Below are 15,219 nucleotides of genomic sequence, written 5' to 3' on the forward strand. Positions count from 1 at the left end.
TTTTATGCAGTTTTCAGACGGATTCTAGTGAGCCTAGTTCTGATGCGCGAGATGCTGGGATTTCTTTTGGGAATTAAATGATGTAATTTGATACTTATAATTTTGATAGTAACACTTGAATTACGACCTGGTATGTATATGTATTTCAGGGATCTGCACATGTACACATTTATTTCTATAAGTCTTCCACTTGCTTTCTTCACTTATCCCTGAATTATATTTGCTATTTGGCTTAATCTATTCCATGTTTTATGCACTAATACAGACAACATACATCCATCATTAAATATGTTGCATAAGTGATGTTTTGGAACTCGAGAGCTGAGTTATGCTCGACCCCCGAATTTCAGGATGTTACACTGCTTCTTGATTAGGTCGAATATTGGCCCCTCCAAGCTGCAGAAAATAATAATAACTTTTGAGGCTGTATAAAAAAAACAACTGAGATGCAAACTAGTTTAGGGAATCATGAAACAAACCTTTGATGTAGAAAAGTGGCCAAATTCTGCCATTTTCCTGGCCCATGAGATGACGTTTCGTACTCGGAGAGTAAAACATCCAAAACCTGCAGAGAATTTTGATATTGCCATCAACATATTATCTGAATACAAGATAAATTAGAAGATACATTTTCTATTCACCTTCAGTACAAAATCTTAAAACCTAGTTTCTACTTTAAATAATAAAAGATGGGGGAAAAGAAGGAAATGCCACCATCCAGTGCTTTGGAAATTGAACCTAAGAGGAAATGCCCCTACACATTAATAGCAGGATAGCAAATACATGCATTAAGAACTGGAATCTAGCCAAACCAAAGAGCCTTTGTGGATGCATTTGTGTATTACTTTTCAGATGCTGATCTTAGTAAACATCCTCTAGTCTTTTCTTACAAGATATAATTTATGTAAGACGATGGAGGTGTCTGAAGCAAGATTAAGGAAACTCTTGTTCACATGATCAGATCACTCAGCCTCACAATCATTTGGAGGGAATAACTGTTTGTCTTGAAACTAATGATGTCTTCTCAGCATAAGCAGGAAAAGAGATGTGACAAGCACTGAGCATACGTACAAAAAGAATTATGAAAAATAGGCACGCATGCACACAAATAAAAGGCATAGAATGGAGCATATTAGATGGCCCAATGGGAGAAACAATACATATCAAGGAAAGCCAAAGACTAAATGGAGATCTGAGTATTAAGAGCTCCATCAGTAGGTAAGTAAAGAAATAAATCTTCCCACAGAAGAGGACAGTGAGGAAATGGGTATTTCCACATGGGTATTCTCTCTTACTAATAGTTCATGTTGTAGAATTTAAAAAGATGATGATGATGATGATGATGATGCATACTCAAAGAACATGAAGTAGAGATGTATGGACATACATGAGGCTTGACTTCTACAATGAACTGACCACTCTTCACGGCAACTAGTATGAAGCACAATTCAAAGCAGGAGCTTCACCTGGTTAGAAGATCTTGCAACTAAGGAAACAGATCAGGGGTGACAAAATGCTTGTATGTTCATTACTCATAAATAAGACTTACAACTACATCTGGTATTCGATTAATTACCTTTATATTGAAATAATCAAAATCATTCGCAATATAAGTACTGGAAAGCGCACCTGTCCTCACCCCATTTCCCAAATTTCCTTGTGGAAGATATGCTCACTGTTTCCAGTCTCTATCAAGAGATCAATCATCTAAACAGGATGTGATAATCATCAACAAGATGGAAGGAAATCACAACACACTCATTTCAGTACAACTTGCAATTTTCAAAATTAACACTTCAGCCTACCTTTTCATCTGGTTTGGTCCCCGTAACTGCTCGAACCAAACATTTAAAATCATCGACAGGAAAGGAAAGAATATAAAAAATAATAATAATGAAAAAAAAACTATCCGTTTTCTGATAGTTTGCTGAAGTAATAGACTTGTAAACACATGTCTCTCAACGACCTCACGATATTCATCTTGGAAATTTTTCCTGAGGGTAAAGAAAATGGATCCACAGATGAGAAGAGGAAAAAACAATTACTACTAGGAAATACAGCACTGTGATGCATGCCTAATTAGAATTTGTGTCACGCAGGCCCCAATTTGTAGTTGTTCTAGTACAATAAAAGGATGATTTGAGAAGTATGGAAAACTGTCCACATTCAACGGACACACCTGCTTGATGAGTTAACTGGCCTATTTATTGGCTACATTGTACACGTAATGGGCCAACCACTTAATGGCTTGGATGTTCTATACAATCATTACCTCAAAATCAGTCATTCTATCCTTTAACTTCTTCTTCAAGGAGCTGCAATTCAAGAAAAAGAATCAAAACAACTTGTTTAGCTCTGATTGCTTTTGCAATAAATATCAAAGAGTGGAATTCAAGCAGCAAATATATACTTGGTCATAGTGTTATTCATAATGGAGTACAAATTGCAATTAAATTCCTTTCTAGTCGAACTTGGAGTAATGATCACACAACAAATATATCCAATTTTTTCCCCTTAACTGTGTCAGAAAGTATGGAGGTTCAGTTTGGATGCCTGGCCTTCTGCCTATGGCAAAGCAAGGCACCACCAATTTAAAAATCAAGAAAGCAAATCAGCAAAATGATTTCCAAACAACAGGAACCCATAAACAATGGAACTGCAACAGCAAATGATTTGAAATCGATAGCAATGATCACAATAAGGAATTCAACAAAGAAAATTCATAAAAATATAGAACCTATTGAATATACTCACAATAGGTCCATTTTTTAAAGCATGCTCCTTAGCAAATTTTCATGCTTCACGGCAAGAGCATCCATTCCATCTACCTGTTACAAAATACAAGTATGAGAATTCATCAAAAGAAATAATAGCATTATACAGATTATAAAAGGGCAACTGAGCTCACTAGTCCACTTTTACCCAAATCAACTAAAATATATATTAAGGGAAAAGCACCACTTGCATATAAATTCCAAGGCTACTGCAGAAATTTGTTTCACCAAGCATTTAGCAATCCAATCATCTTCCTTATAGATGTTTATGAAGTGTTCTAACCTTGTGATCAACATAAAATTTCAGCGAGTTCACATGTCATCATATATGTATTTTTCATGACAAAACTTCCTACTCTTTGCTTTTTATCATGTCAAACACTTGAACACTCCTTGACACGAAAGTTTATGTGGCTTTTTGTCATGCCAAACATCAGTTATGATGCCATATATATAGCAAAGTGATGTTAAAGTAGTTTCTTCATTATATTGGAGATCTAAAGAAATCTGCAAAACATCTATGTGAGTTTCAGGTTAGTAATTATTAAAGTGATGTTAAAGTAGTTTCTTCATTATATTTCCTTGCCAGTTAATATATAGAATATTTGTTCCACTGTAATTATTAAAGAAAAAACTAGAAACCACTGCACCATTTATCCAAAGTCATATAAGATGGGGTTGCTCACCTGTTCCGAAATATGGAGGTATTGAGAAGTACAAAATGTAGTCCAACTGAAGAATCATGTTTATAAGTGTGTTTTCCTTTCAGGTTGACATTGTCTTGAACCAGTTCCCCAAAGCAAAGAACAAGCAATTCACAGAGATTCTTTGACAAAGCCACCTGAAAAACAAGACCATCTATCCACCTAGTGAACTCAACTTCTGTACGACTATGTAAAAATGATAAAATAGAGAAGGCAACATGATTCCCACATAACCAGAACAACTGAATGTCACGAGCGAAATTTGAGCAATTCAATAGTTCATCCTCCAAGTTATTGTTCCTCTTAGAGAACAAAATGGTTAAAATCAAATGATTATAGAATGAATTAATCAAAATGATTAAACTACAAATATTATAGAATGAAATAATTTGTAATAGAAAATTAAATAGCAACACAAGACTAACCTCAGTAGCCTTTCTTATATCTCATCAAACATTTCTTCAACATCATGGCTTTCCACTGGCAGATCTGCCATATCAGGAACTGGACCTTCTGTGTTCATCTGTGAAGTAGAACTCAATAAGCATCTTCCTGGCCTCTTTGATCAAGCTAAACTTCGTATCTTCGCTTCATCCAGTTCGTTAACCTTATCAACAAGTTGGATGGCAAATAAACATTACGGACTTTGCGTTCAATCATCATTGTTTCTTGTTGTGCAGTCCATCTGAGATTTGAATATGTTTAATGTTTAGAACTACGTCCTAAGATAGGCTGGGAAAATGAATGGACGAAGTGGATATACAACATATCATAAAGGTGGGCTCTATGGTCAGGGTAACACCCACTTAGCTGGCTTTCAGGCATTCTCATTGGAACCAGTTCTAAGAAAAACATGTACATTGATAAAGAAAACGAGAGTAAAAAAGAAAGGACACACAAGAATAAAATTTCATTAATATAGAGTGGGCCACAACCCAAAGATTACACTTACCCAATGGCACAAACCATCGGATTTTGCTATACATCTAACAATATCTTCTTTTCAACCGTCCATTTGATCGCCATCAATATGGACATCTTACAATGCACCTCGAATGGCTAACAAGTGGACCACCAACCTACAAATCTTTCTAACCTCACAACAAACCAGCTGTAACTTAAATGTACAGACCATGCCAACTTTCCAACCCCTCACCGAGTGGTTGTTTTCTCCCCAGATCAGGGGAGTAAAATGATGCTTTTTGGAGTTGCAATCTCAAGGAACGAATGGTGAGAATCTAGTCCCTGGTCTCGAGCTCAAAGCGTTCGATGAAATGAAAGAAGAAAAAGCAGGGGAATTTCTTTCTAAAGAATATAGAGCAAAATAATATATTAAAATTCCTCTTCCAAGAGAGATAAAATCACCTTACCCGTTCTAAAAATTGAAGTCAAGAAAATCATAAATTCATTCCTTTCTCAGCAAGGAAATGATGCCTTTGATGCTTGCAAAGCACTTCTTCTACACAAGGAAAATCTATAGCAAGAGAGGATTTGATAAGCTTCCAGTAGAAAGGGACAGATAAATGCAAAATAAAAATAATAAATAATAAATAAATAACATTTTTTCTAAAGAAACCACCATTAATATCTCATTGTAGCTAATACAGTAAGAATACAACATTCCACAGACTCTTACTCACACCAAGTTCATTTCAAATGTAAGAAAACATACACAGGTGGGTCCATTTAGCATAGTTAGACGTCAGAAAATTGAGCCAATTGATTTGCTGATTTTCCTGGTGGAGGGCATTAGGTACTGGCATGGAACAGCATGCCCATCCCTAAAACAACCTCTTACCAAGAAAATGCAAGATTCCCTCCTCGAACCTAGTCAACAGATTTCAGACATCAGGAGAGCAAGAACAAGCTAAGATAGGCATGGAAAAGGATTTTATCTGAATGAACAGCTCAGTTGTCTTCAGTGCCCCCTTTCAAACCCAATTGGAGTTCTGCCTGACCCTCCTCCCTCATAGCCATCTCTCATTGAAGACCCTGCACTTGCCTTCATAGTCCCTCCACTCCCTATTTTCTCCATCGCCTTCTTACCCCCCTTCTTCACCTCTGTCAAGAACAGGTCCAATCCAAATGGATCAGCCTCTTCAACATGTTTATCAAACTCAACCGGCCTATCTCTAGGACCTGTCCTCTCAGACACACCTCCAAATGCCCTGTCAAGCTTGAACCGATCTGTCTTTAGAACCTTCTCGAGCTGCTCATCCGCACCACCATACATTTCGGCATCTGCATCTTTCTTAGGCCTGTACAGGCTAGACAACGTTGACTGTGCTGTAAAGAGACCCAACTATCTTCTTTCAGGGAATCGAATTGAACGCGGATTAAATCGACATGGAAAAGCTCAGAATGCTGAAATCGTAGAGTATTGCATAGTTTTCAGCTCGAGAAAAAGCAGTAAAACCCTAAAATTTTTAAGGAAAAGGAGAATGAAAGAATAGGCGTTTGCTTCCGGAGAGGAGAATCAATAGATTTCACAATCCGAGTAGTAAGAGAAAATCTATGTCATAAAAGGAAATACGAGATCAGGAGAGGAAGAGGGAGATCGAGAGAGAGAGAGAGAGGATCGAAATCGGGAGAGGGAGAGGGAGGTCGTGTGACAGTGCGAATGAGGGTTTCAGCTAAAAAAAGGTGAAATGAATTCGGTGGTCTACGGTAAACAAAAATAACTGTGCCTCTAGGGCCATGTGGGGTCCAGTGAGGTCTCCAAAACAAATCCAATCCGTCCATCTATTTTAAAATATAACAATAGAACATAATCCTAAAAATTAGGAATATCCAAAACGCAATGGGGACACACCAACAAAATATCAGTAATAGCAATGTTGGTTGTTAAAACAGGTACAAATTTGAATAACCGTTCCAAATTAGACACGGCTTAGAACCGTTTTCAAACCAAAATCCCAGCCATTCCTATCCAACGATTTTGGTGTAGTGTGTGGTGTGATGCTAGGCAATCCACTCTAAGAAAAACGAATTTTAGGAGATATACACCCTCATATTTGTCTTGGCAAACCGTGATGAGATCCACTCTAGCCATTAGATATTTAATCCCATCTTAAGCGTAAGGCTGAAAAATAAGGCGGACTTGTGATTTTGGTTGTTCACATAAGGTTACAAGTTGGAGGGTGAGAGTTTGACATGTATAATTTTTTACAATCGTGTGGTCACCTAAATCACAAATATAACTTCTTTTTCTTTACCTTGAGTGGGATGACACGCTTGGTGGACGTGATAGATTTCACGTAAACACTATGGTGCAGCCTACTTGCGTCAAACCTTTTTCCTTCTTTATTTATTGCTTCGTTTGTGGCCATTATGCGGTTCACAAATCCAGCCCATCCATTGTGTGTGTCCCACTTGGATGAGGAGTGAGACCAAGTTTCAGCCGCATCTAATATCAGGTGGGCCCGACCATGTACTTTTATATGTTTTAGGCATGTCTTCATATGGTTTTAGATGGAATATCCTACCTGAGTTCGTATAAGGCTGATTTTTGAGATATCCCATAGCATAAAGGGGACCCATCAAATGCACGATGGTGATATTTGACACACATCAAGGTGGGGCCCATGCAGCTCGACATCGTGGGAAGTTCCCTTGAGGTCAACCTCATAGTATCATTTTCACACACACACACACACACACACACACACACACATATATGGGAAAAGGTACTATGCGCTTGACCTCACGATAAGCTCCCGTGAGGTCGAGCTGTGTGGGCCCTACCGTGATGCGTGTCGACCATCAACACCGTGCATTTGATGGGTCCCCTCTAAATTATGGGATATCCCAAAAATCAGCCATATACGGAACTCAGGTGGGCCATAGCACCTAAAATCATGTGAAGACATGCCAAAAACATATAAAAGCACCTGGTGGGGCCCACCTGAGTTTTGAATGCTGCTGAAACTTGGTCTAAACCCTCATCCAAGTGGGACACACATAATGGATGGGTTGGATTTGCAAACCACATCTCGATGGGCCCAAAAAATGATTATGAATGTTTTAATGGTGCACGGCCCCTCCCCACTTCTGTATGTGGTGTGGCCCACACAAGTCATGGATTGACTTGATTTTTGAGGCATAGACCCATGATGGAATGGTGCATCTGACTGATGGGGTAGATGTTCGAAACGCATCATGGTGGGGCCCACACAACTCGACCTCATGGGACGGTCTTGTGAGGTCGAGCGCAGAGTACCATTTCCCTATATATATGTGTGTGTGTGTGTGTGTGTGTGTGTGAGTGTGTGTGTGTGTGTGTGGAAATGGTACTAAGAGGTCCACCTCATGGGAACATTCCATGATGTCAAGCTGTGTGGGCCCCACCGTGATGTGCATCAAACATCTGCCCCATCAGTTAGATGCACCATTCCATGGTGGGCACATTCTTAAAAATTACGTCTATCTATGCTTGGGTGGGTCACACCACATGCAACATTTGAGAGGGGTTACCCTCCCATTAAAACATTCATAATTATTTATTGGACCCATCAAGATGTGGTTCACATATCCAGCCCATTAATTGTGTGTGTCCCATTTGGATGACGGGTCAGAACAAGTTTTAGCCTCATCCAAAACCCAGTTGGGCCCCGCCAAGTGCTTTTATATGTTTTAGGCATGTCTTCACAGTCTTAGATGGTATGGCCCACAATTTCATATATTGCTGATTTTTGGGTTATCCCATAACCAAAAGGGGACCCATTAAATGCACATTGTTGGTGTTTGACTCACATCACGGTGGGGCCCACACAGCTCAACCTCATGGGACATATATATATATATATTTATATATATATATATATATATATATATATGTATACAGAGAGAGAGAGAGTAATGGTCTCTTGTGAACCATCCCGCAAGATACCTTGGTGCGGTCCAATTCCCACCGCAAGAGACCCTTGTGCGAGCACGGATTGGCTAGCTGCTACTAAATTTGTGGCCCCATCATGATATATGTTTTGTATCCACACCTTCCATCCATCTGAAGAGATCATTTTAGGGTGAAATCCAAAGAATGAGTGACATCCAATGCTCCAGTTGACCCCACTACAGAAAACAGTGGGGAGCTTGACATCACCATTAAAAACTTCTAAAGGCCACAAAAAGTTTTCGATCAAGCCTATATTTATATTTTCCCTTATTTAATGTCTTTGTTTACTTTTGAACAGGTTGGATTTTGAAAAAAAAAAAACATCATGGTGGGCCTTAGAAAGGTTTCAACGGTGGGCATCAATCTTCCTGCTGTTTTTTGTGGTGAGGTCCACTAAAGCTTTGGATCTGCCTCATTCTCTGGCTCATGTCTTAAAATAATATCTCCAAATGGGTGGACATTGTGGATACAACACATACATCATAGTAGGGTCCACAGAGCTTGGTGACGTCACTTTCATAGAGTGAGGTCCGGTGTTAGGAAGCAGATTGCGTGGTAACTCACTATGCTTAGCATACTGAGTAAACTCTGTGACGTCCACCATGGTTTATTTATTTTATCCACTCCGTTCATACATTTTAATAGATAATTTTAATACTTGAACTAAAAAATGAGGTATATCCAATGTTCAAATGGACCACACCATAGGAAGCAGTTGAATTGAATGTCTACCGTTGAAAAATACTTGGAGGGCCACAGGAGTTTTGGATCAAGCTTATATTTGGTTTTTCCCTTCATCCATGTCTATATGATCTTATGAACAGGTTGGATGAAAAATAAACATCACTATGGGGCCTAGAAAGGTTTCAACGGTGTAAATCATTATCCCCATTGTTCCCAGTGCTATGATCCACTGGATCTTTGGATATGCATCAATCTTGGGCTCAACCACTTAAATTAGATGGAAAAATGGATGGACGGTCTAGATAGACCACATACATTCAACATGGCCCAACTTTGTTTACTTAGTCCGATAAGAGCAACTGAGTAACTCAGTACACAATCTGATTTCCCGTACAGATTGGCATGGCTGGTAGTCAGTGCCCTATGGGCCCCACCATGATGTATGTGTTTCATCCACTCCATTCATCCATTTTTAAAGAAGGGAAAATATAAATATAATCTTGATCGAAAACTTTTTATGGCCTTTAGAAGTTTTTAACGGCGGCGTCACTCTCCCCACTGTTTTCTGTAGTGGGGTCCACTGGAGCTTTGTATGTCACTCATTCTTTAGATTTCATCCTAAAATGATCTCTCCATATGGATGGATGGCATGGATACAAAACATATATCATAGTGGGGCCACAAATTCAGCAGCAACTAGCCAATCTGCGCCTGTATAAGGGTCTCTTGCAGTGGGAATTGGACCACACCAAGGTATCCCGTGGGATGGTTCGCAGGAGACCATTATTCTATATATATATATATATATATATTAGACAGATAGGGAAATGTACTATGAGGTCAACCTCATGGGAACTTCCCATGAGGTCTAGCTGTGTGGGCCCCACTGTGATGTATATCAAACATCAACATCGTGCATTTGATGGGCCCCCTTTAGGTTATGGGATATCCTAAAAATTAGCCATATATGAAACTTACGTGGTCCATATCATCTAAAACAATATGATGACATGCCTAAAACATATAAAAGCATTTGGTTGGGGCCACATTAGTTTTAGATGCGACTGAAACTTGATCTAACCCCTCATCCAAGTGGGACACACACAATGGATGGGTTGTGTAAGACCCCGTCAATTCCGTACCTTTTCTATGCCTATGTGCACTATGATCGACGCCCTTAGCCAAACCTGGACTAGTTGCGCATAGTGCACACTTGACTGACTGGAACCCAAAGACCTTGAAATCCATTTCATATCGACCGCCCTGTTGTTGTAGTCGTGGAGGTACCACTCGTGTGTTCATGCGATGCTCCGTTAGTGAGATATGCCATGAAGAATCGTTGGTGTATCAAGTGTGCATAGCGCCATACATTCCATTCCACACATGTGTGCAACACATGCTCCTACACATGCACCATACCACACATGGGTGAGAGAATCTCCACCCATGTGTGTGATGTCACCCTCCCATACCACCCCTCTCTCATGTGTACCCAAAAGTCAACTCTTCTCCATACCATATCCTATGCATGACCTCATCATACCATAACATCCCATGTCCCTTTAATGCACCATTAAGTCTTAATCATGCATTACTTACTATGATCCTTGCCTAAGCTAATCATAACCACATTAATCTAACCTAACTCATTTCTCTGCAAATACCCCTCCATCCCTTAACATTTTCACCATTTTCTACAATAAGGAGAGAGAGAGAGAGAGAGAGAGAGAGAGAGAGAGAGAGAGAGTGGAGTGATCTTGGTAGGCCATCAATTAAGGTGAGTACACCCCCTCACCCCTCCTCCTTGTTTCCTTGTTCTCGTTCTTGTATTGTAGCTATGAAACCCTCTGTTAGTGGGCACCATTGTGATGTTGTATGCCATCCAATCCATTCACAAAGGTTCCATACGTGTGAGTGAAGGAAAAATGCAAAATATTAGCTTGATCTAAAGCTTGTGTGGGACTCACTAGCCATAGGTCCACCGTGATGTTTTCTAACCATCATACATGGGTATATGGTCACAAGGATCTGGATGAGAGAAAACATAAATACTAGCTTATTCGGGACCAAGGTCCACTGGGATGTCTAGGCACAAATCCAAAACGTCCAAGTATGGCCACTTGCTTGGTCAAACCCACGTACACCCTCACACACTCAAGAAAATAAAATTGAATGGAATGGTGTCCTTCATGGACACTACATCCAGAGAAGGACAACCCAAGAACTCTTTTTGGCCAAGGAATTTTGGGGCCACCATGACCAAACCATGATGTATATGTTAGATCCAAGTAGTCTATCCATTTTCCCTGATTATTTTAGGTGGGACACACTAAAAAACTAGGTCGATCTAAGGCTCAGGTTGACCACACTTTTAAAAACGGTAGGGATAGTGGCACCACCGTTGGAGCCATGAGAACCCACCTTGTTGTTTGTTAAAAAAAAATAAAAATAAAATTAAAATAAATAAAAATAAACAAAACAAATAAACAAATATATATATATATATATATATATATATATATATATATATATATATATATATATATAATATAGTAAAGGACGTTAACTCCCTCCCCATCTCTTTTGCCCAAATGGGCTGTGGGCCCACCATGGCATCACCATAGTATATATGTTACATCCACACCGTTCATCCATCATGACAACTCATTTCACGTCAAGGCACCAAAAAAATTCAAGTGAAGAAAACCTCAAGTGGGCTACAAAAAGGAATTAGTGAGGACTGAAATGTCTACTGTTTGAACTTTCCTGACCCACCAAAATTGGCACAGGCCCTCTGATTTTCACAACCCATGTCTGGGCAGTAGGGTTATTTAAGGTGGGCTCCATCTCACAAGTATGTGAGATGTGTTGTGGCTCCCACTGTGCATGGTAGGCTTACACCCACACTCGCGGGTGAGAACCAAGTGGTGTATGTGTTTTATCCCTACCGACCGTTTGATCCGACAGATGTGGGCCCACCTTCTGCATGTACTGTATATCTATCCCGCCTATACACTTTCCCAGCCTTGTGAAGTACACACTACAGAAAACATTGAGGATTGAATTTTTTTCGGCTGAAACAATCCTATGGCCCACTTTGATGTAGGTGTTATGCCACTTCATCCACCATCCGTCCATCTTGGTGGGCCCCACCGTTGCAAGCAGTGGGTTGCACCCACTGTTAAAGCCTTCCTAGTGCTCATCATGATGTTGATTTGATATCCTACCTAAGTGGTGGGCCCACTAGATCGTTGAACCACCAGACATATGTATTTAACTACACTGTCCATCTCGGTAGGTTGGGTAGTATAAGACCCACTGTTATATATTTGACCACCCAAACTCTTGGGCCACCTTGCCGTGAGAATGTACCATCGATGTCTAGTGGATGGCGAGATCCACCTTGATGTATACATCTTATCCATGCTACACGTTGGCACAAAATCCACCCTACATGTATGTGTCCATGTGTTGGCGTGTGGATTGGTGGCCCATTAATTATGCAAAATTGGATTGTTTGCAAATATGATATGTGAATGGTCTGGATCTTTGTTGAAATTTCTATATATCAATGGCGTACAATCATGTGACTATGTGGTGTGTGGACAGCCTAAAATTGATATAACTATGATGAACACATAGCCCAAATCCTATTATTATGTGCTACTTAAGTGACCATTGACATGTGAACTTACGGTCCCTAACCATGAAATTCAGTGATGCTCGGGCAACCTCTAAGCCATATGAACTTGTAATGTATATGATGTCTTAAACCACATGAAATTGAGCGGCATTAGTGATCTACCACCACATGATCATGTGATGTGCTATCTGCCCTAAATCGTGTGGGATTGGGTTGCTGCCCTAGATTAGATAATTATATAATGAGTGGACAGCCCTTGACCACTTGACACTTTGGTTGGAGTGCGGCCCTAAGTAATAGGATCATGTGACATGTGTTTATACCCTTAAACATGTTTAATTATAACAAATGTGTAGACTCTAGTGGTGTGAGGGTGTGATATACCTGTTTGGCTCATTAATCATGTGGCTATTTAATGTATGTATGGCCACCTAATCATAGGTAATGGTGGAGTATATGTAGTCATCTAACTATATGAATGTGAAATGCACACAAGGCCAACCAACTGCATGAAATCAAGTGGCATTGGTGGCCATTCAATAATGTGGGTTTATGCTTATCGACATAGACACTGCCACTTGAATCATGTATAACCAAGTTGTACATTAGACAGATTATGATGTAGGGTTAGGTTACAAGCTAATGTTATCAAGGTCCTGGATTCTATGCGATGTGATCTCTAAACTGTGAATGGTATGATGAAATATGGCCCTTAGCCCTTAAACCATGTGACACCTAATATGAGTCATTAGCTATGTGACGTGTGAGGTGGTTGTAGTATAAGACTTAGTGTAACGTAGTGTAGCCATGAATGGTGGGTACGATTGTGATTGTTCAACTATGTTTGGATAATTTGAAATGTGGATACTAGATCAAGATAGTAATTGTATATATATTAAACTATGTGAAATTTTGGTACTTGCCGCCTAACCATGTGAAAGTTTAATAAAGTGGTTGCCCCTTTATGTGAGCTATGATGTAGTGAAAGTAAGTAACCATCTAACCTTAAGTCCTTTATTATGGCAAGTAGAGTGACATTTGTGTGGCCACTCAACCATAAGACCATATGGGCATATGAGAATTATGTGGTTACTCAGACTCATGGACTATGCTGATAGTGTAACCTCTTGGGTATGTGAACTTAGGATGTGTGTCAGATTGATCGTAGGACCCATCTTGTTGATAGTATTGGGCTTGATTTATGGACTCCACTAACATGTTTATAATGTCACTAGAGTAGTGGGCCCATTACCCTTAAAGCTCACCTTGAGTGGATGCCTTGTGGGCCCATTAGCGGTAGACCTATCGGGCCTTTAGGTTACTTCCTCTTATTAAGAACATAAGACTCCATGTGCTGTACATATTGGACCATGAATTGTGTCATGGTATTTAGTATGATTAATCCATCGAATGGATTGATTATGTTAATCACTTGGGCCATTCATCAAGCCAAGAAGGATGGGATGTAGCAACTCACTAATCGATGCGATGAACCAGGACTTAGCCACTTGGAATGAGTGTAAGGCCCGTGTCTTAGCCCGTACTATTTCGTCGACTCCCGCGATCCTTCCCGTCGAATTCCTGTAACCTGCGACATATAATCGATGTTTGCACGTGACCGTAAGTCGAATCCTATATATTTGAGTTGGCTTAATCCGAGACTTGTACCATTGTGACCGCACCATCGTCACGGTTCCAACGTCATGACTCGCGCACCGATCCAATACCCTGGCCGGAAGATGTGGGCCGGTGTTTATTTCGAAGAAAACACTGCGCGTTTGTAATTCCAAGAGAATCTCTACATCATGTCCCATCAAGCAATCAATCAATCAACCAAAGCTTTCTTTCTCCTTAAGTCAAGCAACCAGCAAGTCAACTCTTTCTCACCCTCTCTCTTACATACCCATACATGTCAAGTACAACATCACCTCACCCATCACTCACCTCACATCCATCACTCTTACAACCCTCTCTCTCTCTCTCTCATTTCTCAACACAATTCCAAGCAAAGAGAGGAGTGGATGTCCAACATTTTCAAGGAGAGAAAGTGCATGTGGACGACCCACTTTCCCATCCCAAATCCTTCATCTTAGCCATTCACCTTTCATCACCTTCCATCAAAGTGAAGCACAAGGGGACCGGTGTTCCAATGGACCAAGAAGATTGAACGGTGGGTGCTTCTATAAGCTATATTTTCATGTTTTGATGAAGGGCCAAGTGAGGCCCACCGATTGATGGTATGGATCTCACTTTGGACCCCACGTGTGGCCAATGGCCCACCTTGATTCTCATGATCATTCCATATGGGGCCATTCTCCATGGACCCCATCATGATGTTTATGTTCTTTGCATAAATAGGGTCATCTAGACCTTGGATTTCGATGGAGAAAGTATCTTCACCGTTGATTTTGTTCGGTGGGCCCATATGTAATGGGACCCACTTAATATATGTTGTAAATCATGGAAGGGAGGGCCCATAGTGCCGGGGTCCCTTCATCACTCGATCTCTTTCTTTCTCTC

The 15,219-nt window shown here is 40.1% G+C and overlaps 1 protein-coding gene and 2 long non-coding RNA genes across 3 annotated transcripts; all 3 read right to left on the bottom strand.

Annotated features, from left to right (window-relative positions):
* Positions 1 to 359: 359 nt before the first annotated feature.
* Positions 360 to 1,879, bottom strand: LOC131247322 (uncharacterized). Its single transcript, XR_009171636.1, has 4 exons — positions 1,630 to 1,879; positions 1,388 to 1,466; positions 480 to 565; positions 360 to 396 (listed from the first exon to the last, which is right to left on the bottom strand). It is a non-coding gene; the product is annotated as an uncharacterized LOC131247322 (long non-coding RNA).
* A 630-nt stretch (positions 1,880 to 2,509) lies between these two features.
* LOC131246074 (uncharacterized) lies at positions 2,510 to 5,377 on the bottom strand. The gene is made up of 5 exons (XR_009171145.1): positions 5,151 to 5,377; positions 4,849 to 4,952; positions 3,904 to 4,163; positions 3,461 to 3,632; positions 2,510 to 2,828 (listed from the first exon to the last, which is right to left on the bottom strand). It is a non-coding gene; the product is annotated as an uncharacterized LOC131246074 (long non-coding RNA).
* A 19-nt stretch (positions 5,378 to 5,396) lies between these two features.
* On the bottom strand, positions 5,397 to 5,711 carry LOC131247051 (SNW/SKI-interacting protein A-like). Its single transcript, XM_058247497.1, has one exon. The coding sequence runs from the start codon at positions 5,709 to 5,711 to the stop codon at positions 5,397 to 5,399; it is 315 nt and encodes a 104-aa protein (XP_058103480.1).
* Between the last annotated feature and the right edge of the window lie 9,508 nt (positions 5,712 to 15,219).

This window comes from Magnolia sinica, chromosome 5 (assembly GCF_029962835.1).
Source record: "Magnolia sinica isolate HGM2019 chromosome 5, MsV1, whole genome shotgun sequence".
Taxonomy (NCBI): Eukaryota; Viridiplantae; Streptophyta; class Magnoliopsida; order Magnoliales; family Magnoliaceae; genus Magnolia; species Magnolia sinica.

Coding starts and splice junctions, on each gene's coding strand:
- LOC131247051 (XM_058247497.1), bottom strand. CDS start 5,711: ATGTATGGTGGTGCGGATGAGCAGCTCGAGAAGGTTCTAAAGACAGAT.